At 37.8% G+C, this 24,057-nt stretch overlaps 1 protein-coding gene across 1 annotated transcript; it reads right to left on the bottom strand.

Annotated features, from left to right (window-relative positions):
- Positions 1 to 4,652: 4,652 nt before the first annotated feature.
- LOC106170070 (GTP-binding protein REM 1) lies at positions 4,653 to 23,548 on the bottom strand. The gene is made up of 4 exons (XM_013549796.2): positions 21,806 to 23,548; positions 16,687 to 16,769; positions 14,037 to 14,229; positions 4,653 to 7,986 (listed from the first exon to the last, which is right to left on the bottom strand). The coding sequence occupies exons 1-4, from the start codon at positions 22,473 to 22,475 to the stop codon at positions 7,715 to 7,717; spliced, it is 1,218 nt and encodes a 405-aa protein (XP_013405250.1). The 5' UTR covers positions 22,476 to 23,548; the 3' UTR covers positions 4,653 to 7,714.
- Positions 23,549 to 24,057: the final 509 nt, after the last annotated feature.

Below are 24,057 nucleotides of genomic sequence, written 5' to 3'. Positions count from 1 at the left end.
CCCCTCGATACGTGATATGTTCCCAGACGGCCACAGGTTTCAGCAGGACAACGACAGCAAACATACCAGCCGAGTTGCTGCTGCATTTATTGAGCAACATGGTATTAATTGGTTTCGCACCCCTCCAGAAAGCCCGGACCTCAACCCCATTGAAAACGTATGGGCTGAAATCAAACACCACCTGCGTACGCGTGTTAAACCGACCACGAGAGAACAACTTGTTGAAGGCATTAGAGAGGCATGGGAAAATATTAACGCAGAAAAGTGTAATAAATATATTAATCACCTAAAGAAGGTGATTCCAGCGATAATTGAGAGAGAAGGTCGTGCATCAGGCTACTAAACTAGCAACACATGTAATAAAAATAATGAGACATTGATAGTTATTTGATGTAATAGCTACTTAAAATTATTCATTTTAACTACGCTTGTGTTGGTCGTGACTTATTATCATCAAGTGAACGTCAAATAAAATTGTTTTTTCGTGTTAAAACTAAGCCTGATTTGTTCTTCATGATCAGAGTTTTGTTCTCATATTCGATCTGCCTTTACTCTAGTCATCTGTTGCAGTTGATACAACATAACCCGGTGTCGACAGCAATCTCTTTGCATCAGCTATAATAGAAAACTTAAGTGAGGCAATTAAGAAGGAGCAGAGCGTGTTCGTTGAACCGACTAATTTGGGTGTCCGATAAGGATTACTTTCGATTCCCCTACCCTGTAATTATCATGCGGCCTCTATTGTTCGACCATACGGGGCAGGGTTGGGAGACCATGCGGCCTTTTGGTAAGGGGAATTTCCGGCGGCACTGTATGCATCAGGTTCCGGGTCAGTCTGCGGGTGAACATGTTCTTTAGCCCAATCACCCCCCCCCCCATCCCCCTTAACCAGTTCTTAGGTCTGCAAGGCTATATTTTTTCATCAGGGTCCAGTTTCATCAACACTGGATAGCGCTTTTCTATGGATAACAGCCTCCATTGAATAAAATTGTTCTACTCTAGACAGTTATCCGGAGATAACAGCTATTTTCAACCACTGCATAGCAAAATCATGAGCTCTATCCAGTGTTGATGAAACTGGGCCCAGATTTCCTGATGACTGATCAAGTTGTGATCCTTATCAACTTTATAAGACTGACAATAGACTGTGTTAATATGTGAACGTCAAACGAAAGACTTCAGAATCATGACTTGCGTCAATCACATACAAAATCGAAAATGAATATAAAGAAATAAAGAAAAAACAAGAGAATAAAGAATTAGGGATGAAAAACAAAAAAACAGAGGCAGGCGCATGTATTTATGTTATCCACTTCAGCCGTTAACCATTCCTTATAATCTAGAAACAAAGGCAGCACGTTCCCAGCGGGCAAATCAACATTGAATCAATGTTGAATCAACGTTGATGGTCAACGTTGAAACTATGTTGATATGACGTTGACTATGAAAGTTGACTCAACGTTGAACCATCAAGGTTGAATCAACCTTGAGGTATCAATGTTGAATCAACGTTGACGGTCAACGTTGAAACTATGTTGATATGACGTTGACTATGAAAGTTGACTCAACGTTGAACCATCAAGGTTGAATCAACCTTGAGGTATCAATGTTGAATCAACGTTGACGGTCAACGTTGAAACTATGTTGATATGACGTTGACTATGAAAGTTGAATCAACGTTGAACCATCAAGGTTGAATCAACCTTGAGGTATCAATGTTGAATCAACGTTGACGGTCAACGTTGAAACTATGTTGATATGACGTTGACTATGAAAGTTGAATCAACGTTGAACCATCAAGGTTGAATCAACCTTGAGGTATCAATGTTGAATCAACGTTGACAGTCAACATTGTAACTATGTTAATATGACGTTGACTATGAAAGTTGAATCAACGTTGAACCATCAAGGTTGAATCAACCTTGAACCATCAAGGTTGAATCAACCTTGAACCATCAAGGTTGAATCAACGTTGACAGTCAACATTGAAACTATGTTGATATGACGTTGACTATGAAAGTTGAATCAACGTTGAACCATCAAGGTTGAATCAACCTTGAACCATCAAGGTTGAAACAACCTTGAGGTATTAATGTTGCATCAACATTGATACCTCAATGTTGAATCAATGTTGAAATAAAGTTGAATTTCAAAATTAAATTAACATTGATATATCAATTAGGCTATCAGGATATTTGATTGAAATTTGCCTGATGGCTGAAGGTGTTCTCCAAGATATCAAGCATTTCTTGAAATAAAAAGACTCAGATCTGAAAAGGGGGGGAAATTAGGAAAATTACCTACAAAAAAAGGTAATTTCGGAAGAAAAGGGGGGGGGGTCCAGACCCCGGGACCGGCCCCTGTATCCATCTATGGGTCGTCAGATTCTTTTTAAACTTTCCAGTTTGATGCTCAGTGTTACGGACCAAAACAGCCCGAACATAAAAAATCACAAACAACAACTAACTTAACTATGAATATAATATATTACAAACAATGAACATACACTACATAAACTAACTACATGTAATACTATCATGTTGCATAAACTTTAACATTTGTTCAATACAGTTAAATTCTAACAGATTCGTAGACAGTTAAGTTTTGAAGACGCAATGTCACAGTTTTACGAGTCCTTTTCTGTTAAACGTTCCTCCTGATAGTGTGGGGTTTTGAAGACGCAATGTCACGGTTTTCCATGTCCTTATCTGTTGAACGATCCTCCTGATACTGTGGGGTTTTGAAGACGCAATGTCACCGTTTTCCTTGTCCTTATCTGTTGAACGATCCTCCTGATAGTGTGGCCTCACAAAGTACTGTTAATAAAGTACAGTTTTTGTACTGTAAAAGTGTTACACACTGTCCACACTCGCGTGTTGCATCAGTTCATGTTATCCGGAGTCTCGCACTTAATAACAGTCCCGCACTTCATTTACATTATACAAGTATGCAGGCACATACGGTAATTACTCATAAAAATTAAACAACAAATTAGCTTTACTAAAATAATTATAACGTCACATCAGGTAGTTAAGATAATTTTAAGAATACAAAAACAAAGGGTCACCAGTCTAATTTTTTTCTCACAGCTAACTTAAATTTCCAGAAAAACAGGCATTTTTGGCTTTTTCAAGCTTTTTCTTCAACCTTGAGTAAAATTTTGTCAATTTGCCATAAAGTAAGGCTGGTGACCCTATGTTTTTTTCTTTTTCTTAAAGATAACCTGTGGAAAGTTTTAAAAAAACTGACGACCGCTTTTTTCACAAAATTAATTTTAATGAAAAAGGGGTTAAACAAGCGTTTTATGAGGGGTAATTACCCCCATGCATACCTCTCTAGTGAGATAATCATTTAAAACTATTATCAAGGTTATGATTAAGGTTATAAAGTTAAGGTTGGCCCAATGTTGAGATCCAGTTGATATGTCAACATTGACAAAGGGTTTACAGACACAGGTTGATTCAATGTTGAAATCCTGTTGATCTATCAACATTGAAAACTGATTGACAAAGAAAGGTAAAATCAATGTTGAGACCCTGTTGATCTATCAACATTGATAATTGGTTGACAAGAAAAGGTTGATTTAATGTTGAAATCCTGTTGATCTATCAACATTGAAAATTGATTGACAAAGAAAGGTAAAATCAATGTTGAGACCCTGTTGATCTATCAACATTGACAATTGGTTGACAAGAAAAGGTTGATTCAATGTTGAAATCCTGTTGATCTATCAACATTGAAAATTGATTGACAAAGAAAGGTTAAATCAATGTTGAGATCTTGTTGATCTATCAATATTGATGGATCAACATCATCTCAACCTATCCTCAATGTTGAATCAACGTTGAGTGCCCGCTGGGGTTATGTTCTTGAGTTCACAGTCAGTGATTATGTTACAGAGGCGTGAACAGGACGTTTAATTTTATATTATCTCTTGTGAAAACTATTCCAGTGAAGTATGAAAATTGCATAGATCCATAAAATATAGCCGTTGCCTCCGCCAAGGAAGTTATGTCTTATTTTTGTTGGTTTATTAGCTAACAGTCTAACTGAAAACATTATGGACGAATTTTGAGGAAAATTTCAGAATGGATAAAAAAAGGGAAGCATAAAAAGCATAAAAGGGAAGCATAAAAAGTGTCAAATTTATAAGCTTTATTTTGTCTAAGAATTAGTTTGCTATTACCTTATAATATGTATAATCTTCACATAAATTTGATAGCCGTGGTGACTCTCGGAAGTAATAAATAACCCTTATCTTTCCTCGTTGTTGGATACTCTAAGGTAAAGTAGGCGTATTATTGACCCCAAGTACGAAATTTGAACGCGATTTTTAAACAGATTTGGTTAGGTTTTGGACACTTTTATCAAGAAGCCCAATATCAACTTCGCCTTTCCAATTCCTTCAAACAATTGCACTCGAACACTTTTTGTGTATCAATCTGTAATTTTAGTTCAGTGTGTAAGAAGTTGAAAAAACAAAAGAAAATCTCTCAACATTACTAGTGTGAGCATCGTGTGAAACATCACATTTTAACAGTATTTAACTTCAAATCTGATAGTTGCTGCCAAAAATGCATATCAAGGGCAATATTTCGGCTGTATGGAAGTACAGTCTATGGGACAAAGTTTACAACGCATGCGCAATAGAAACATACACAAGAAATGTAACGAAGAAACAATATTCTTTTATTGATGTATGTATGAAACAACACCATGTTGACCTTTAACGTCATAGCAATAATCAAATTTCTTTTATAAAATATTTTTTATAACGGAGACTTCGGATGTAATGGACTCTAAGACCGCATTCAGATTCAGACATCGTACCAACTGGATCGATCCAACTCTGCGGGGAAGCTCTCTAGAGTGCAATCATTGTAATAAGCTTAATTGTCTGACACGCCTCTTAGAGCAGCTAGGGGATAATAAACTTTCGTGTGCGTTCGGCTTATCCCGGCAGAGTAGGTTCGACCCAGATGTCTGCATCTGAATGCTCCCTTAAGCAGTGGGCGTATCACGCCTCACAGTTAAAACATAATAAGCAATCACACTAGTACTTCCTTTATACCCCATGCAAAATATCAAAATTGATAAAAAGATAATAATCAGATGAAAAATTGTAGAAAAATAATTATCTTTTGTACAAAACATTAAATCAGAAACTAACGTCTGTGGTCCCATAATCACCGGTAATTTTGACCAATCTGAGCAATGCCGGACACGGGCATTGATGATTAAAAGAAAGCCGAGTTAAAACCAATTTCCGATTTCGATGGCATTTAAGGCATAGAGAATAAAAAATTACCAATCACTTAACTATTTCCTGCTCGGCGATGACCAATAACTGTTTGGAAACCTGTTAAGTTGGAAATTATATCCATTTACCTTAATTATTAAATGTTATATACATATGTTAATTTGTAACGCTCGATGCATGCCTTAAACGCCATTCGATAAAATAACACATTGCACGCCCGACCCGTACTTCATATCTTAATTCTGACAATGTTCTAGAACGATACCAAATTAAAATCTCTATATTAAGTTTCTAGACTTTGAATCTTTGTTTACCAAGTGCTTACGGTAACCGCTTTGTCACCTTTAAGAGCGCTCTGTAATACTTCACCGCACAGTTGACATGACATTTGACGGGTCATTCCACAAAAATGTAACTGAAGCTCTGCATCACATCGGTGACTCCAAAATTTAATATCTGTATAAATAATTTAATCTATCAAAACTTTAATCCCCGTTTTTTTACTGTTGAAAAATCTATTAAATCTATTCCACGCCGGAAGGTACAATTGTATAAAACGGCAAATTTAATGGGACAAGTCAACATTTTGCAAATATTGCACAGAATGTGACCGTAACTGACGTGACTTTGAGAGACACTTACTGGTGGAGGAATAACCTTGACAAATTAAAATTTGCTACACTGAAGAGTGGATGTTACTTTGTACGGTACATTAAGCAGGTAATGCTTATAGGAAAGGCCTTACAACAGAAGTACTAGTAGGGCCTATCAATGTAACGGAAATCATCTGAGAAAGCCTAAAACAAGGCTGTCGCTCCTTTGTGCGGCGTCATATGAAACTATATAACACGTACGAGGTGGGGCTTTTTTTCAGCGATAAGAGTGGAACTTAATGCGCCGCGAATATCGTCTCGGAAAAGAAGGCGCAAAACTGACTGTAATTCTTACTATAAAACTGACTGTAAATCTAAATTAAAAACTGACTGTAATAATTCTTAGAAAAAAACAACAGGACAAATATCCGTGAATAAATTCTGCCAGTTTTTATCTGTCGCCGTACCGCACTCGCTAGTCTGCTTATATTTCTGACCCCACTACTCATTTAAATCCCACGAAATCTTGTTTGGTTTTACGGTAAGCCCAGGATTTTTAGACTATCTCGGATGACTGACATTATAGATTGTTATCATTATCATTATCATCATTATCACTTATTTCTTTCTCCTCTAAATTTGGCCCCCTGGAGTGGTTGTATATACATGTATGTGAATTTTACATGAAATAATTGACCTCTGTCGTCAAAAGTATAATAAACTTTACTAATATTAAAGAAAATAAAGTAAAATCTTTTTTTTTCAGGTCTTATCAGGAACCAACTGAGTACAGTTGATGCCAGATCCATGAATACGGTTTCCAAAAAAGTTAACTATTACAAGACAAAAACAAAGTTTATACTGAAAACATTAAGGTGTACGTGTATGTGTCCATTTAACTCCCTTCACATGTCTGTTGTCATGACTGCCATTCAATTCATACTTCTGAACATTATTCAGAAACTTACGTTTCTTTGTTTGTAGGTCTTTGTTTCAATATCTAGCGTTCTAATCACATTCTTTTCACTTACAATAGGACATATAAAAATATCAGTTCTTTGGGATAATTTGTTCACAGTAATTCAAAGCTTGGTATAATACCATTGCACTTTCTGTAATTTTCGTGCTGATGCAATCGTCTACATGTACAAAGACATTAAATATTATCATATGTAAAATAACTGATTATTAAATAACTTGATTAAAATATTGACTTCATATCAATATTTGCGTAAACCTATTTTTAAATTAATAGATTTAGTGCCGTATGTACAAAATATGTCTTTAGGCCATAGCCACTGTAAAATTGTTTTATCTTCCTAAATCAACCATCAATAGTAATACCATGGCTGCTACATGTGCACATAGCGTGCTTCTGTATTTTTCTTATATGTATTAGTGTTATTACGTTAGCTAAAATGTTCCTATTAAAAGAATATTGTAATTTAAGCATAAAATACTCAAATAATTGAAAGCAATCATCAGCGTAACGCATCCGAATCCATCTTGCAATTTTCAGGAATCATGGGAGGCTTTATCTACATGATTAGCACATGCGCCAAATTAAAATCCTAAATGTCAAAAAAAAAAAAAAAAAATCAGCATCAATTAACAATTATTTCCTGCTATTGATAGATCTCTTAGAAAGATCATAATTGCCAACTGAGCATTAAGAGCTTATCCCTGCAGTCATTAATTATACACCATCTGGCATCTTGCTTTTCTCATTTGTAGATGACGCTGTTTATGGCATACCGGTGCCAAAGCGATGGGCATGGACTTTATCTTGATGAGCATCAACGCTCATTTCAGTCGATGGTTGATTGGACTTACATGTATCTTTGGTTTTCATTTTGGCATATCAGGGCGAATACAGGTCGCCGGCAGAACTACTTATCGATGAGTTTCTCTTTAAAAGTTTATCAAATAAATTTTTTGCTGATTTAGATAAGCTTGATCGTCTGTCTTTGCCGTAAGCTTGGTTCACTGGGCTCGAGTTGTCCGAGATTACCTGTTGTTCTTTAAGTTTAATTTGTCGAATAACCCCCGCTAATAGTTCGTCAACTTGGTGGTTTAAAACGGCAGACGTCTCCACGAATTTACAGTCATACGACACCGCAACGTTATGGCCCTCTGAAAGTAGACAAACAGATAAAAACATGAGAACGGAACCAATTTTTATAGTGCTTAGATTTAGTTTTGTAATTAATAACAGATAGTGACCACAAGACTATTTGTAAATGCAGTTATTTTTCGAGGCTTTTTGCCCCGTGAAAATGTATCAGGCTCGATCGAACCAACAGGCTTTAAAGTTGACGGCTACTCATTAATCTCATTGGCATACTTAACGAATGCACTTCATATACTGTCATTTATGTGCGTAAAGCAGTTTCTAGGTACCCAGAACAAATTGCAGTGGCTACTATTGCCTGATGTTTCTTAACAGGATCTGTGTGTGTAGGCTGTGTAGATATGTAGTGGGTAACAATGCAGTCGGTGTGACTGCACTGTCATTTTTTAAATCAGCTCTAAATGGTTTTACCACGTACAACACGCCCGTATCACTACTATACTATAATATATATTTTAAAATCTCGAAAACATTTCTACAAGTTCTAAGGCATATCTGGGCCCCAGTTTATAATCATACAACGAAGCTGGCTATTTCAGTAATTTTTCAATACTAAGAGGTCTGTTACAATACATTGATCACTAGACCCAATACCCACGTCGATGGAAGCTCATTCAATAATTGAACACCTTGAGTTACAGCTTTTAATTACATATAAGCAGCATATATACATGTACGAAAAGGGAATGAAAGTAAAAAAAAGACAAAAACTCTCTTCTCCCATGTTTTCGATTTTATTTCGTATGCAAACCGTCTATGTGTCAACACCGAAATAGATTAATTAGGATAATTCATGGGTATAGATTTAGACATTGTACAACCCATTTATTCGAAAACACTTTTTATTTTCGATTGTTTTCAACACTTCAAGTTAAACTGTCCTCATTTTATGGGCATATTGTTTGGTGTGGTTTAATATGCTATCAGGCGTACATCCTGTGTTTTGGAAAAAAACAAGCTCATTCTGCAATTTCACTGAACCAGGTGATGTTAAGTGCATTTTTACAACGCAAAATAATGATAGCCTTGTTTTTCTACCTCACCTGACTTTGAGGACAAATAGTGCTTTGGCTGCTCTGGGGGTTTTAATATTGATTAATGGCATTGTTTTGAGTCCTTCCTTGGTTTTATATTGCAATCTTCTGTAATGCTTTAACGTTGTCATTGGCAATTAATAAAAATTGTATTGGTCGCTCATTTCCTAAGGGTTCAGTGTGAATGCACTGGAAATGTATCGATTTCCCATGGAAGGATGGTATTGGTGTATAAATTGAACAATTAGTCACAAGCTTTCAACTGATTAACCATGTTGTATGACATTCGGATTGTAAAATACCCCTTGCTGAGTTCCCGTCGACATTGACTCTCTGATACAATGTAGTCAACCTGGGCCATTGTGGGCGCTGAAGAACATAATCACGTTCTTCTAATTTGTTTCTATTCAAGTTGCCTATAATTTCCGTTTATTTTGGCAAAAACAACTAGGCAAACCTGAAAATTATTCCGGTCAAAATTGCCATCAGACAAAGCAAGCCTATAACATTGCGAGTTCCGTCAGATTGACTGAATTCAATACCATACCCAGGTAAGTGGAAATTGTTACAAAACACTGACATAACAACCGAGTGTCTTTATATCAATATGGCTGACATTCAGCAGGGAGATGGCGCCGCTTAGCAACATTTCAACAGCAATTGTTTCCCCATTTCGATGCGATTGCCTCCTAGCTCTTCAATTACTTTGGCAAAACAAACATTGTTGATATTATTGAGTCTGTCAAAAAATCAGTAAGAGGGTTGGCATCAAATTCAACATTCAGGGTTTTACAGCTGTGCTTTCTGATCGGTTGCATAACCCTTACAACCCTGATTTATAGCGCAATATGCCAGTTAAATACATGCTTCGTTAAACCAGCTAGTCTAGTTTCATTTTTCAAAAAGTACAAAGCAATCACAAAGCACGGGGTTTCACGGCAGATTTACCTATTCAACAATAAAATTATTTAGAAGAGTCTTAAAACAGTTTTGCTTCCTAGATCCTTCAAACCCCCCTCCCCCCAAGATCAAAGATTTTTTCTCCTCCCTGTCAGTAATGCGAGACTGTGTCCGACTTTCGTGTCAGCTCGTAATTAACGTTTGCAGATTTGCTCAAATTGATTTCCGGTACGTTAAGTAATCTCAGACGGTGGCAACTTTCTCTGAGATCATCTTACCTGTTTACTGCGTTTGTCTTATAGAAAACGTTTTTTGAAATATCACAGGGAGTTGATAGCACGTGCATCATGCTAACCACATGACCAAAAATCATACTGGAACACGTGCTGGTTGGAGACAACCAGGAAAAAATTCGAACCCAATCTTCAATAAAACTCAACAAAATCTGCGAGTGAGTGAAAGTTACATATTATTATGCGTAATTAAACTCACTGATGATATCTAGTCAAATGGATCAATTGTATATGCGTATTCTGTAAAAAGTAGAATACTTTTGGCAGCAAAAACAGAGATCTGTCAAAGACTTCTTACGTAAACAGCAATCTTTTCTTTGATGTGTTTACGCTTCAGTAATTGTAGCGCTTTAGACCCCATAGATGGAACTAAAAACAGCGGATATATTAACAACTTTAGTTTATCTCTTGTCCATCCAAATCAACAATCAAATCAATTTGTGGTGATCTCCATCTGTTTTACTTTGAATGATTAGAGCTTAGCACTGACGAGATTTGTTGCGATTTTATCTGTTATTAATTAAACCCATTGCTATCACCGAAGCACCTTTGGAACCTTACCGAATAAGAAAAGCACAAAATTCGAAAGACGTAGAAGCAAGAGGTTATGCCCACTCTTGACGTCTCTTACCGTTTCACAGTCCCCTTTTTTCTTTCTGCCTTTTTTTACTACAAATGCTTTTCTGTTCGTCTTAACTTTGCCCTTTATCTTCTCACATTTACGCTTACTGTGTAACGTAATAAAAAAGCCCTGGCTGCGAATTAATTGAAATCCTAAAGGAATCTGGCGAGGGAGGCGCCAAAGGTGTCTCAAAATTACCGCAAGATAATATGATCACCATCTTGCATGTGCTCGATGCCACGTCTTTGTTGACATATTCATACGACGTTCGATCTCTTTGTCTAGGGAAGAGGAAACAAGCGGAGAACAGATTCTGACATCAACAACGTGATGATAACTTTGCATGCTTTAGACAGTACAAAATGCCACGTGGACCAAGGGTTGTAGCTGGGTTCCTGCAATTAACCCCTGGGGGCCGGATGAATACATCTATCTTGCAAGAAAACCATTGATTACTCTCTGCTTATTAGATCAAATTTCTAAATTTGGGAAGTGTCGGACTATCCATTTTATCTAAAACGACACGCACCTGTTGGGCGCAGTTCCGTTATCTGGTACCCTATTTATCTCGGTAAACCGCGGTATTGCACAGGTTTCGTTGAAAGCAATCGTTCGAAGTAAGTGTAGCGGAGACCCCGAGTGTACAGGGTGTTATATGGTGGCACATGTAGCAAGATAAAGAGAGGAAGAGGATGCAGTTCCCATGTGTTTCCACACGTGTTCCAATACTGTGGCAGGTTCTAGTGTGTGTGTTATCTCTTTTGTATAGAAAGACGTTTCTTGTTCATCGGCGTCATGTGTTCTACTGCACGTGGTTATAAAAATACTCCAAGCAAAAGAAATATTCCTCAGTTAACGAGAGTGTTCTACAGTGTACGTTGTCCTAATAGTCGATAATAAAAAATTATTTTTCCACATGCAATCAGAGTTAGTACTTTAATGACATAAGTAGCGACAACGAAGTCTGAAAATGGTTTCAAAATGTCCGTTTCGTATTCTGTACTGGGCATATAGATAATAATTAACTATAACCGGTACAGCTAATTAAGTGAAAGTGAAATGACTGATATGGCGTCTTTTATGACAAGAGACAATTAATGCTGTTGTTCATAATTTTTGTTTACAGTCTAAATTCGAGTCATCTAGCCGTATATAATGGCACATATTGTAATTGAATTGATGCTTCTATTTTCTGAGAAATGAAAACAGAAAAATTTCCCACACGGTGAGTCGTTCGTTTGTTAAATGCATCCTACTCAGCTTAAGAGAGTGTGGCATATACATGTACTTTAGTAGCAGATTAATGCAAGGCGAGGGTCGCTTTCCAATTGTTCTATATACAAGCTTTTAAGTGATGTTCAATTGTTCTATACAAGCTTTTAGTTGATGTGCAAATATATGTGTTGAAGAGCAATGGGAACACAAATTAGAAATATGTTTTATATTCTGTACAGATGTGATCATGCATGCTAAATGTATTATTAATTAAATATGTGTGCACACGGTTTTTCTACGAGCTACAAGTTGGCGACAGCACAAAAAGCGCCTATAACCACACGATGTTGAAATTTATTGAAATACACACCGTTGCCCTTTTCTGTTTGAATGCAAGTGTGTTATACCAGCCACAAACTTCCATTTTTTTTCGTTTTTGATGAAGAAAAATGTCACTTTAAAGCAGGCGCGCCACTGTTGCTTTTTTTTTTTTTTTTTTTTTTTGCTCTGTAATTTTACTCTGCGTTTACATGAGACTGTCAATTAGAAAAGCAAAACATCGAAAACATTATGTCGTGATTTCTTCACCACACTACTGATAAAATCATTGATTTTCTTCTGCTAACATGATTTCCCTTGGACAGCATAGAGAAAAGGCTGTGCATGTCTCTTGGGCGTCGCTTAAAGAGGAATAAATGATTTACATTGTGTCTGCCAGCTGTGTGCTTTGCAATTGAAACGTCCGTATCATTACTTAGCTATGGACAGCTAATGCATACACCGTCTAAACCGCATTATGAAGCTTCCATGTTGCTTTGTGTAATATCTTACAGTGATATTACTAAAGCTTCTAGTATGATTGGAAGGTTTCGTTTACGTTTTCTAACTTCTTACTTGAAAATCGAAAAAAAAAATGGCTTGGATAACAAAGTGAAGAAATAAATGTGAAGCAAGTATTAAACGCGGCTGTTGTGATTAATAACCTTCTTAAATCCATTATATAAAGTTAATGTGTACATGGTACATGAGTTAGTGTACAGCACAACGTTAGATTGCTTGACGTGTAAGATTTAATTTGCCTGTTGATTGTATCGAGCGTAATACGAGAATTTTTGAGTCTGCGCTAATGTAGATATCTTATACCTTTTTAATTAAACATCATTGCCTGGATACAAAAACCGCAGTGGTATTGCTTCCACAGTTTGTAAAATTATGGTTTTATGAGACGAAAAAACCTTTTGAAAACTGTTAGCCAGGAATTGACACATTTCAGGATTCGTGGTTGAATCGTAATCAGTTCGTGAAGTTCTTAACAGATTCGTATATATTCGTAGTCAGTTCTTGCAATTCTTGATCAATCGGGAATTCGTGGCAAAATTTTTGAGCTGTTCAAAATTCTGGCCACGAACTCCCGATTCCAAAAAATCGTAATTAATTCGTAGCAAATTCGTATTTTATTCTTAGGTATCGTTACTGAATCGTACTCGATTCGTAGGCATTCGTATGTATTCTTAACTCATTCGGGGATTCGTGAATCCCTGGATTGACCACGAATCGGCTCCGAATTAATCACGAATCCCACGAATATTCGCCGAAGCATTCTTGAGGGGAAATGCCACGAAATGTCAAGAATAGTCCAGAAATCACTTTTATTCGTACCCAATTCGTGCATGCATTTGGCGTATGCTTAACTGATTCCTTATTGATTCGTAACGTTCGTGCAGTATTCGTAATAGATTCTTGTAAATCGTAGTGAATTCTTGACAATATTCGTGCGATTTCAGCCGAATCTCACGAATATTCGGAACGCTATCGCACCTGTATCGTAACTGAATTGTAGAGCGTATCGAATTAGGCCAGAAAATTTGCAAAATCTCACGAATCCTGAAATTTGTTAATTCCTGGCGATTCGTGGGATTCGTGGTCTGTGTGAAATAGGGGCATAAAACAAAAATGAAACAAATGGAAACCAAAGATGAATAACTCACCTTCTGTGGAGACAACTCTCGCACGAGCGAGATCGCTCTTGTTGCCGACGAGAATTATGGCCTTTTGAAAATGGTTTTCTTTTCTTAGGCTGTACAGCACGTCGCAGGCGTACTGGAAAGACGAACGGTCGGCCACGGAGTAAACTATGACGTAAGCGTCCGGGGTGGATTCTTCTTCTTCTTCAAGGCGATTCTAGAAAACAGTTGATAAAAATTATCAAGACTTTCCAAGCTTCCATGTATCTCACAAGAACAATAGATTTAGCATTGAATTGTTTGGTGAGACAGTCTCCAAAAAAAATTAATTCGGCACCAAAAAGAAATCGCTGTCAATGGACGTCCCACGCGGAAGAGAAAAACGCGGAAGGGAAATGAAATCGCTATAACGATGCACAGGCTGCTTCAGATTTCCACATGGTTTATCTATCGACTGATAGAATGATAAAATAATAATTTCCGAACGCCCTTTTAATCGCTTATATAACCCAAAGTCTGCAACTAAGGCACCAAGCAATTACTGAAATATCTACATCATGTTACACTCTAGAAGCAATCAAATAGCACTGGGTAGGAAGCGTGTCACTATAATGAACAAAGACGCAAAGGAGTTAGATAATGATTTGAAGAACAGGAAACTACGTCCTTGGATCTACAACCATATCAATCGTCACTTGCCAATCAATCTATGAATCAATAAGTACAGTTTAAATGTCTCGTGATGAAAGCATGCCCAACAGTCAAGGACTAAAAAGACTTCGAAAGCACAGAACAGACGCAAGGGAAATGAGACGCTAAAACGTTGCACAAGTTGCTTCAGATTTCCGTGCCGCACAACGAGTCGTTAAAATGACGCACACGGAATAATGAGTCAGGATATAGTTGATAATAATTCATCACGATAAAAAATCATTGCCGCTGATTTCATTAACATGTCAAAAAAGTAGATGCACACAGCAACGGCCATTGATTTCATGTTATGCCCTCTTACTGGAAACGTGCTTCACGTGAGACGGTGCAGTAGTCTTTGACACATTCTTCAATAAAACACCTGCCTCAGTTTTTGTTATGTATGTGGGTACATGTACCTTGTATATAAGCTCGTTCTATTTATTATGGCCTCAAGGTTTTTTTTTTTTTTTTTTTTTTTTTTTGACCACACCTACAGCGTATGAACCGTAGACGATTATTAAAACGTGATCTCTCTGGCTGCGTATGGCAATTTGAGAAATCTTAGCTTTTTGACATAGATGCCAATGACCACCTTGGCGTTCACCGTTTGATCGAATTACCTTTAAAACCACGACACGGAATCCATTATTTCCTCATCATGGATGCCAAAATACTTTCAAAACAACTCCAACTTGTATTTTGACGATTTGCCGTCCTTTTTTCCTATCTTAAGTGCCAATGATCTCATAAAAGATCCATCTATTTCGCATCGTGAAGCCATCACAGCGTGTTTTATAGTGAACTGACAATGTTATCTTTAGATTCTCCTAATTAAGATTGCCGCGGATTTGAATAAAGCAGCCGAACCATAGCTAGGAACGTGCGTCAATGTGATACGTTGTCTTAGCAACCAATATGAAGAACATCAATGAACACCTGGTTAATTAATTTACTATTCTTTCATTTGATTGAGTTAAAGATGATTATTTAGAAAAGAAATGAGGATGTTTTTGTGATTGGCTTATAAGTACTGCCATTCCTGTGAATGGTAAAGATTAAAATAAATGTGTTTTCTTTTCTCTTTCCTGTGCTAGCTGTTAAATGTCTTTTTGTATTTGCCACGCGGGAGTTTAACAGAGATAATGTTTTTACACGCAAATTGATGCGTCGTATTTTGAAGACTTTTCAAATAATTCATTCATTTCTAAAACGTAAAGAGGACAAATGTGATAATTTATTTTGCCAAAAATTGAATAAAATTGTCTCAGCAACTGTGCAATGACATCTCCATTTTTGCTAATAAACGTATGTCACATCTATCAAACGCTATTGGATTTATAGAAAATCAAGAAAATAAAATACGGCCTCAAAATAAATAGAGACGCTGCTTTTCAATGATGCTACTAAAGACAACAATAGGTCGCCTAGGTCATAGCTGCAGTCATCTAAAGCCGAAACCTGTTAAAACAATTCATACAGGCCGAGAGTAGAGGCGTTTATAGAAACACCACGGCGCCATTTTATATATCCGTTTGTGTGACTAGCCATTACTTTCGTTCATAGATAAGATCATTATTGGCAACGAAACAGAATATTCGCTGCTGGAACATGTAGGTTCTAAATTTTTGTCAATTTTTGTCTAGTTTCCGTGCCATTGCGGGGTAAGAGCACAGACCGGAGCGTGAAAACTCTCGGTTTCTAGCTTTCACTACCTAGCTATTCTGAAGTGTTGGGTTGTTCAAGATACCTGCATAAATCATTTCACAAAACGCCTGTTTCACGCATGCTCAAAAACCCTGCTCTAAAACCTGTTGTTACATATACAACGGACAGTAAGGACATATGACCACCAGTGAGGCGATAGATGGTGTTATGTTTTGTGAGTTTGAGCGCGTGTGTGCGCGCGCGTTTGTCTGTTAGGTAGGCAGTGGAACAAATGAAAATGTGAGCGGATTAAGGCATGAATTGTAACGGACCTTACCTGGTTAAATGGCGAACAGTCGAAACTCAAATCTGTTTCCTCATCGTCCATCAGGACCGAAACTTTGATGTCGTTATCATCATCTGAAATATATCACTTTATCATTAGTATGGTGCGTTGGGTATACATATAGCCTTAAGTACAGATACAAGTTTATCTAGAAATAGTGTATGTAAGGTTCTTTTTGCATGCCGTACATACATATATCTAGGGTTTTTGATGCAAGCAGCTGTTCGATAGCTGTTATAGCCATTTTATATGAGTAATATATTGACTTTGTTAACATCTTTCTAACATGTTTATAGAATATTAAAAGAAACATGGCATCACGAGAAGCAAAGACGCCATCTTGCATCGATTTTCGTGCTAAAGGACTCTCAGACCACCCACATCCAATGTTTGATTTAGCGATGCACTTAAAGATCTTGAATGAAAACAGACGAAATTAAAGGATATTAAACATACGACTTGCGTCAATCAGGAGAAAGAGAATGACGCATGCGCTTCTTCTACATAACCACACACACTATGTCAAATAGATATTAGAAAACGCTTGCTTATTTTAAAGTATTATCTCTGGTCAGCATAAGACATCTACAAACTTTTGTACCGAATAAAGATTTCGTTTAAGTAGACAAAGGTACTTCCCAAGACTATTTCTGTGATTGCAAATGCTTGGTATGCTTTCTCATTACGGATTTAATGTGACTTAGAAAATGTTATCAAATACTTCCAATCTGTTTCCAAGAATAACAGTGTGTGTCTTTGTTTTTAGCAATCTAGGCACCAGGTGAGAAAACACAGCGGTTGACAGATTGGTTGACAATTACTTCTTACGAAACGCCTTGCTGATTAATGAGATGTTTACGTCGGTATGTATGACTCTTAAAAAAAAAGACCACGCAAGTAAAATTACAAAACGTACATTGTATTCACAAAGCAGCATTTTTGTTAATGCAACCCGTCCAGTGTGCAAAAATGCCAAAAGCATCTCAGTTAAAAGTCTAAACTGATGACACTCGGGTTTCTGCAGATTTGTATTTCACCATTTCTTGTGTTAAATGTGCAGCGAGACCAAAATACGACCATAAGGTTCATTCACAATGAAACTATCATTCTACGTAGATCGATCCAACTCCGCGGGAACTCTCGCTAAGTGCAGTCAGATTAACAAATCAACACGCCTCCTGGCCCCAATTTCACAAAAAAAAAAAAAAAACTTAAGTCAGTTCTCGGACTTAGTTGACTAGGATTTCCATAAGAGTGCAGTTACACTGTTCCTCATAGGCTAAGACTTGACCATGTGACCATGTAACCTTGGTAATAAAGATCTTGGCTAGGGAAGAATCCGGGGCCTGTTGGCGTTGAATAGAATATAGAAAATCAGACGATTATGCAAGCACGTTGTAATCAACACGAGATGACAGTGTGTCATTGGAAATGAGCCCATAAAACGCGCAAGCTACGACTTCCCTGCATCTAGGTACCTCGTCCGTTCTGTGTCGACTCAGCACACCACAATCCCCAATTAGTTTAAAAGTCAACAGGCACAGAAAGCGTCCAAAGGGATTCTAATCCACGGCAACGTAAACTTTGAGACTTCACCAAAAGTAAATGAAATATCACCGCTCACTGAAATGCCGTGACATTTCCCATATGTCATGATATTTTCTGAAATTCTTACATTCTGTTCCCCCTTTTGATGACTTTTCAAGAACCAAAAGAAAAAGGAGATAAAAAATAAGTTATCGGATTGTGCGAGGGCAGTTCTCAATTGTTCATTTTATAACCCTACCCACGTATCCACTTTTCATTTCAGTCGGTGAACGCAGGACACACATCTCATACTTGTTCTCACAGTAGCTAATACGGGCAAGTGAAAGGGAAAGTGGTGTCACTTTTACCGAACAATCTGTCTCTTCCCAGAAAGGGACGTGAGTTTTCGCCATTTTCTGTGGGAAGTGGGAATTGCGAGAGGGGGGGGGGGAGGAGGTAACAACAAATCTTCCAGTGCACTTTTTGGTTAAGATTAAAATAAAAAGAATTAAAAAGCTACTACTATGTTATTTTAAATCTATTCAAGTGAAACTTCATTGATGAAAGAGATCTATACATCACCGATTGTCATTTTAAATAGAATCAAAAAGTTGCGCGCGTGCGTGTGCGCGTATATGTATGCGTGTGAAAACAAGCCACACACACACACACGGGCATATTATGGTGCTTTTTGTGATACTTAAGACAACAAACGCCCTGAGCTTTATAGTTAATTAGACAAAAAAGGAAATTGTAAGGAGAATAGGGGTTCCCAGATAGGATCATTATCAGCTGGAGATAACTCACAGTTCCTTGCAGAACGTTAAAATTGTCTGGAAATAGGAACGGTTTGTGAACACGAGAAACCTGCTTGCATCTAATTGTGTCTTTTAAGACGGGCTTCGTGTTTCCGCGACATACGATGGACTAATTAATCTGGAGCTTGAATATCATCGCCGTTCGAATGAGGTCATTGAAGATAATGTACCTGAACTTTCTCTCTTTAAGGAACTACACACATGTGGAAGGGATCAAATTATTTCATATATTTCACATTTTGCAAAACTCAACCAAATTGCAAACGTAAACTGAACTACCATTGGATTTTCTATTTGATTCTTAAAACTTCACTTTGGTGTTTCTAAGAACTTATCTTTTGCAAAACTGTACTCTCTCTGATCTAAACTGATCCATCAGTGCAAAACACTTAACAAGTATTTTTCTAGCGAAAAAATACTAAACGACCGCACAAGACATTTTCACATAATTGTTGGATTGGTAACATAGCCAACGTTATCTTAGCTTTGGGTAAATGGAACAATTTGCATGGCTCATCACGACAAGATTCCTGGGCAGTGTTTCTACTTGATAAATGAGCACATGACAATATATGATCAACAGCGTGGGGAGCGTTTTTCACACCCCCTGGTAGTGCCTGGATGGACTTATTGAAATTGGTCTATTTCTGGATTTCATCAGATAACGTTATTTGTTTTTTTGCGATGAAATTACTCAATTGTCATCATGACAGACGGCATCGTTGCTTTGGTTATGAAAGAAACAACAGGGGACTGAGTGTGAATAATGTCGCACATTGGTGGTATGTATCAAGATGTTCATGAAGACAAGTGGACGGCCATTCATTTTAGGCTAGGGAATTCGCAATAACATTGTGCAATACCCAAACAGCACTGATCCTGAACGATTCAGCTTTTTAAAACGCTAACATTCAGTCAACAAAGCGCAAAAACGCCTAGGTAAGTTCATCACAAAATGCGAGAGCTAATGCAATGGAGAACCATGCATTCAAGCTAAACTTATGAAAAAAAAAACAACAAAAAACAACATATGGTTTTTTAAATGCTTGACTGCATGCCATCAAGTATTGCATGGCACGGACCACTAATATGATAGACCTAAAAACAATGAATGCGTGGTTAGTTTTTTCAATCTACATAGTCTTGCTCAAGCTGTTACCCAACTTTTGTGATTGATATGACATTAACGAAGCTTATGAAATGTCAATGGTTGCAGACAAACAAGGAGCGTCTATCATGAATACAGGTGTTAGAGCATTTTCAACATCAGATTGTTGTCAATGACAAAGCGCCCTTTTAGCATGTACTTTTTTTCAAAATAAAGGTTTCATAAGATAACGAGTCTACTGGAATCAATTTGCTCTTTCTTCCAGGTTCTGTGTTCGATATTGATGCCATCAGCGAGGTATTTGCGCTGCTTAATTGTAGCACGATATCCTATCTACTTTCTATAGGTTTTAGACAAACATGCAATATCATATCAATTGCGCATCATAAGTGATATGTTGAAACAAATATCCATAATCAGATAACTTTATGAAGCAATTAGCAATATTGGCAATAGCCAAATGAAAAAGTATTAGGATTAAGCTAATCTGGATGTTGGCAAAACACACTCAGAACATATTGCATGACCAGAAATGGTCTTTTGCTCCGCGCAGCATGTATCAATTCGCGAAAGCAATCTCTAAAGGCATGTTTATATTTTGTTTCACATGATACATAAAATACTTTCTAGAAGTGTATACTATGTCATCCATTAGTATTTGAATGGTTTCTATCTCATCTCCCTTCAGTACAAGCCTACTTCAAAGTGTCTATTTCACTAAAAAATAATCTAAAATTCCCTGTATGTATAACAAATTACCCAATCACACAGCGTGCCCATTTGGGGAAAAGGAAAAAATCAATGAGGTTGGGAGGCCTAACCACGCCCCGGGGAGATGAAATACGATTTGCATGCCACTTACGTTATTTCGGGGCACATTCAATTCCCAGCACTGTACTTAAAGGCAACCTTTAACTTAGCTGATGGGAACCCTGCGACATTAACGATATTGGCCTGAGAAGATAAAATATATGACCTTGTATCTGGAGTAAGGGTTAATGCCCGTCGTGTGTGCCCGCCGATCAGGAGCGATGCGATTGTCGGGGTGCCATTAACACAAGTGACACGTAAATACGTCCGTTTTCAAACCGTCCAATTATTTTGCTATCTAGAGATAAAAAACATCCCGTAACCTATATAATTTGACTAATGGTAATCGGGTGTATAATTTCATTATCGAACAGCGCTTTATTTTCGTTAAATTTACTTTAGCATCTAATATTAATATGCCATTGGAAACAGATGTGGTTTTTATTCACACATCTTTTTGTCATAAATGCATGGTGGTTGGGTTGTTTCTGAAGTGAATTATGTGTGTGTGTGTGGGGGGGGGGGGGGGGCGCTATGAATCCTGATTGTATTACCAATGGCGTTTATGCCTGTTGTTTTGTATATGTAATTCTCAGAGAAGCCGTTTCTTTTCGTTTGTGTTTCAAATGTCTTGTCTATTTTAGATAATCGGAGGTGACACACAACCGTTCTGAGCCAAAACAACTCTAAACAAGCTTATATATATATATATATATATATATATATATATATATATATATATATATATATATATATATATATAAGCACATTAAAACCTTATCTGGCCAATTTAAGAGAGAGAGAGAGAGAGAGAGAGAGAGAGAGAGAGAATTTCTGTTGTACTTACCTGAATGGTCAAATGCGCCTAGATATTCTGACGTGCAAAACTGTCTGATAAGCAACGATCTTCCAACCCCGCTTTCTCCTAAGACAGTCACATTATGGGACCGCTCGACACCGCTACTGGAGCAACTACTTGACCTACTCTTTGGTTGGGTGGATGTGGGGTCATTTACATTACCGTTAAGCACCACTTCATCGAGGGTCAAGCCCTGCACCGGCAACAACTTAAATGAGTCACCCCTGTTAAGCAACTGTCCCTTGGACGAAATCGCAAAGTTCCGCACCCTACAACACTGGGGTATGTCTTCGAGAGTCACAGAACGAAAAGAGGCGAAATTGAGGCAATCTGCAAGCATAAAGGATGGAACGCTGTTTCGCCGTGCTCCAAGATCGGAGCTGCTTCTCTGGGGAGGGGCTTTCCTTGGAGGGCAATATTTGTTCTCTGAAACGCTCCGTGAGAAGAAGACCCGTTTGTTGCTTTTGCTTTCCGTCATGGAACAGAAGTCCTCAAATTTTGTCGGGCCTTCAATAAATGACGTTTCCACCGTGCTTGAAAGATGTCCCTCACTTTCGTTTTTGTTCAACATTTGTGGGTCTAGTTTTTCATACTGCATTGTCTTTAAGTTCAAGTCCTTGGGAGCCTGGGGATCTTCCGTGGCATCGTAAATACCCATTTTCGCCGATGTAGCTACTACAGGCTTATTTGATTAAATCAAAGCTATCAACCGCCTAAGATATAAAGTCTTCCACAAGCGTGTTTCTTCTAATGTGCCAGTGTAAAAGAATAACTGCGTTGCTGGTAAAGCTACATTTTATACAGATGTCGCGATATCGATTGATGACGTCACCGCCGCTTAAACACCTACTGTATCGGAGGATGTCACAATCTGGATTTAGTTATTTGAGCTTACGTTACATGAAGGATACGAGTTCGCTATTTGTTACTTGAACCAATGTCACAATCGCTTCACTCCCATATTTTGGGGCCCCGAAAACTGTGCTACGTCATTCAAGTTATACCCAATATAATATGATATTTATGATATACAGCAGTTGTTAGATTAGCTGTTCTTAGAAGAAACTATTATGAGTGCATATCACAGCCGAAGAAATCTTTTCTGGATATGCTCTGTTCTGTCCTTTTGTTCGCCAATCTTAATGCTTTATGGCAAAGAGCATCCTCTACTCACGGAGCGTTTTCGAGGACAAAAACTTCCGTTCAATGTTTCTTTCTCTTCTCTTGACCGACAAATGTGAAACAGGATTGCAACATAGGGAAAAAACTGAGAGGTATTCGAACGACATTACCATTTTAGTGTGTTTTCTGAGCTATGGAAGACATTAAGTGTTCATCTCTAACGCTTAACACTGGTTTAACAGGACTGAATGTTCTTCATTTTATACATTCATTGACACATATTGATCGGTAAGATCCCATCTCGCGTCCAAACTATGATATCAGAGTGGACTTGAACCAAGCACCTGTCAAATTGTACAGTTTTGTTTCTCGTTGCCAATGTTTTTACTTGGACCTAACGGAGACGGATGGGGGAGCAATTGTTTAAATGTCACCACACCTCTTGGTTGGCTTTGTCACTTAGATCAACATTAGAGCAAACCAAACTTGAATATACATGCAGCTTCAACCGCATGCTGGCGAATCACCCATGATCACTGAAATTCCGTGTCCCACGACCTCCCCCTCCCCCACTTGGCACACCTGTAAACTTTTGGTATTGGGACCTGTTGCGTGGACTTCAATAACCAAAAGGGATGAGAAATAATTTTTAGAGGACATATCTGGAAACCTAGCGTTTTATGCCTTAGGACATCGGGCGCTAAGGATTCTTAAAAAGTGTTAACATTATTTTTCTAGGGGGTATATATATAGACGATCTAACGCTCTAGCGTATCAAAATTGGAGCTGTTAGGGGAGACAGTGGAATTAGATTAACAGCTAGCTAGCAGTCGCCATTTGTGAGTTGTCAAATCAAGTTAACAGGGATGGTGGACGTGCGCCGCGTGTTCACGCGTAAGCCTATGTGCTTGGATGGTTGTTTCGAATAAACTGAAGGCGTCAAGCTTGCTCTCAAGGGACCTTCTTAGCGTTCGAAGGCGTCAGGGGGTATGATGATGGACGTCCGATGCACTGGAAGTGTCAACCCAGTTGTTCTAAATTTTCCAGCTGAAATACGACGTGCTGAGATTGATGGTCAGGTAATTGGGCACAATTAACTGACTATATATCACTTATCT

The sequence above is a fragment of the Lingula anatina genome, chromosome 4 (genome assembly GCF_051362555.1).
Source record: "Lingula anatina isolate TDL-2025a chromosome 4, LinAna3.0, whole genome shotgun sequence".
Taxonomy (NCBI): domain Eukaryota; kingdom Metazoa; phylum Brachiopoda; class Lingulata; order Lingulida; family Lingulidae; genus Lingula; species Lingula anatina.
Note: the sequence above shows the minus strand (reverse complement) of the source record. Positions and strands in the feature narration are given on the sequence as shown.

What these genes read in the sequence shown, in the direction of transcription:
- LOC106170070 (XM_013549796.2), bottom strand. Translation starts at nt 22,475, where the DNA reads ATGGGTATTTACGATGCCACGGAAGATCCCCAGGCTCCCAAGGACTTG. An exon ending in ACTGTTCGCCATTTAACCAG is followed by an intron (nt 14,230 to 16,686) that starts GTAAGGTCCGTT and finishes ACTGTTTTCTAG; the next exon opens with AATCGCCTTGAAGAAGAAGA. An exon ending in GAGAGTTGTCTCCACAGAAG is followed by an intron (nt 7,987 to 14,036) that starts GTGAGTTATTCA and finishes GTCTACTTTCAG; the next exon opens with AGGGCCATAACGTTGCGGTG.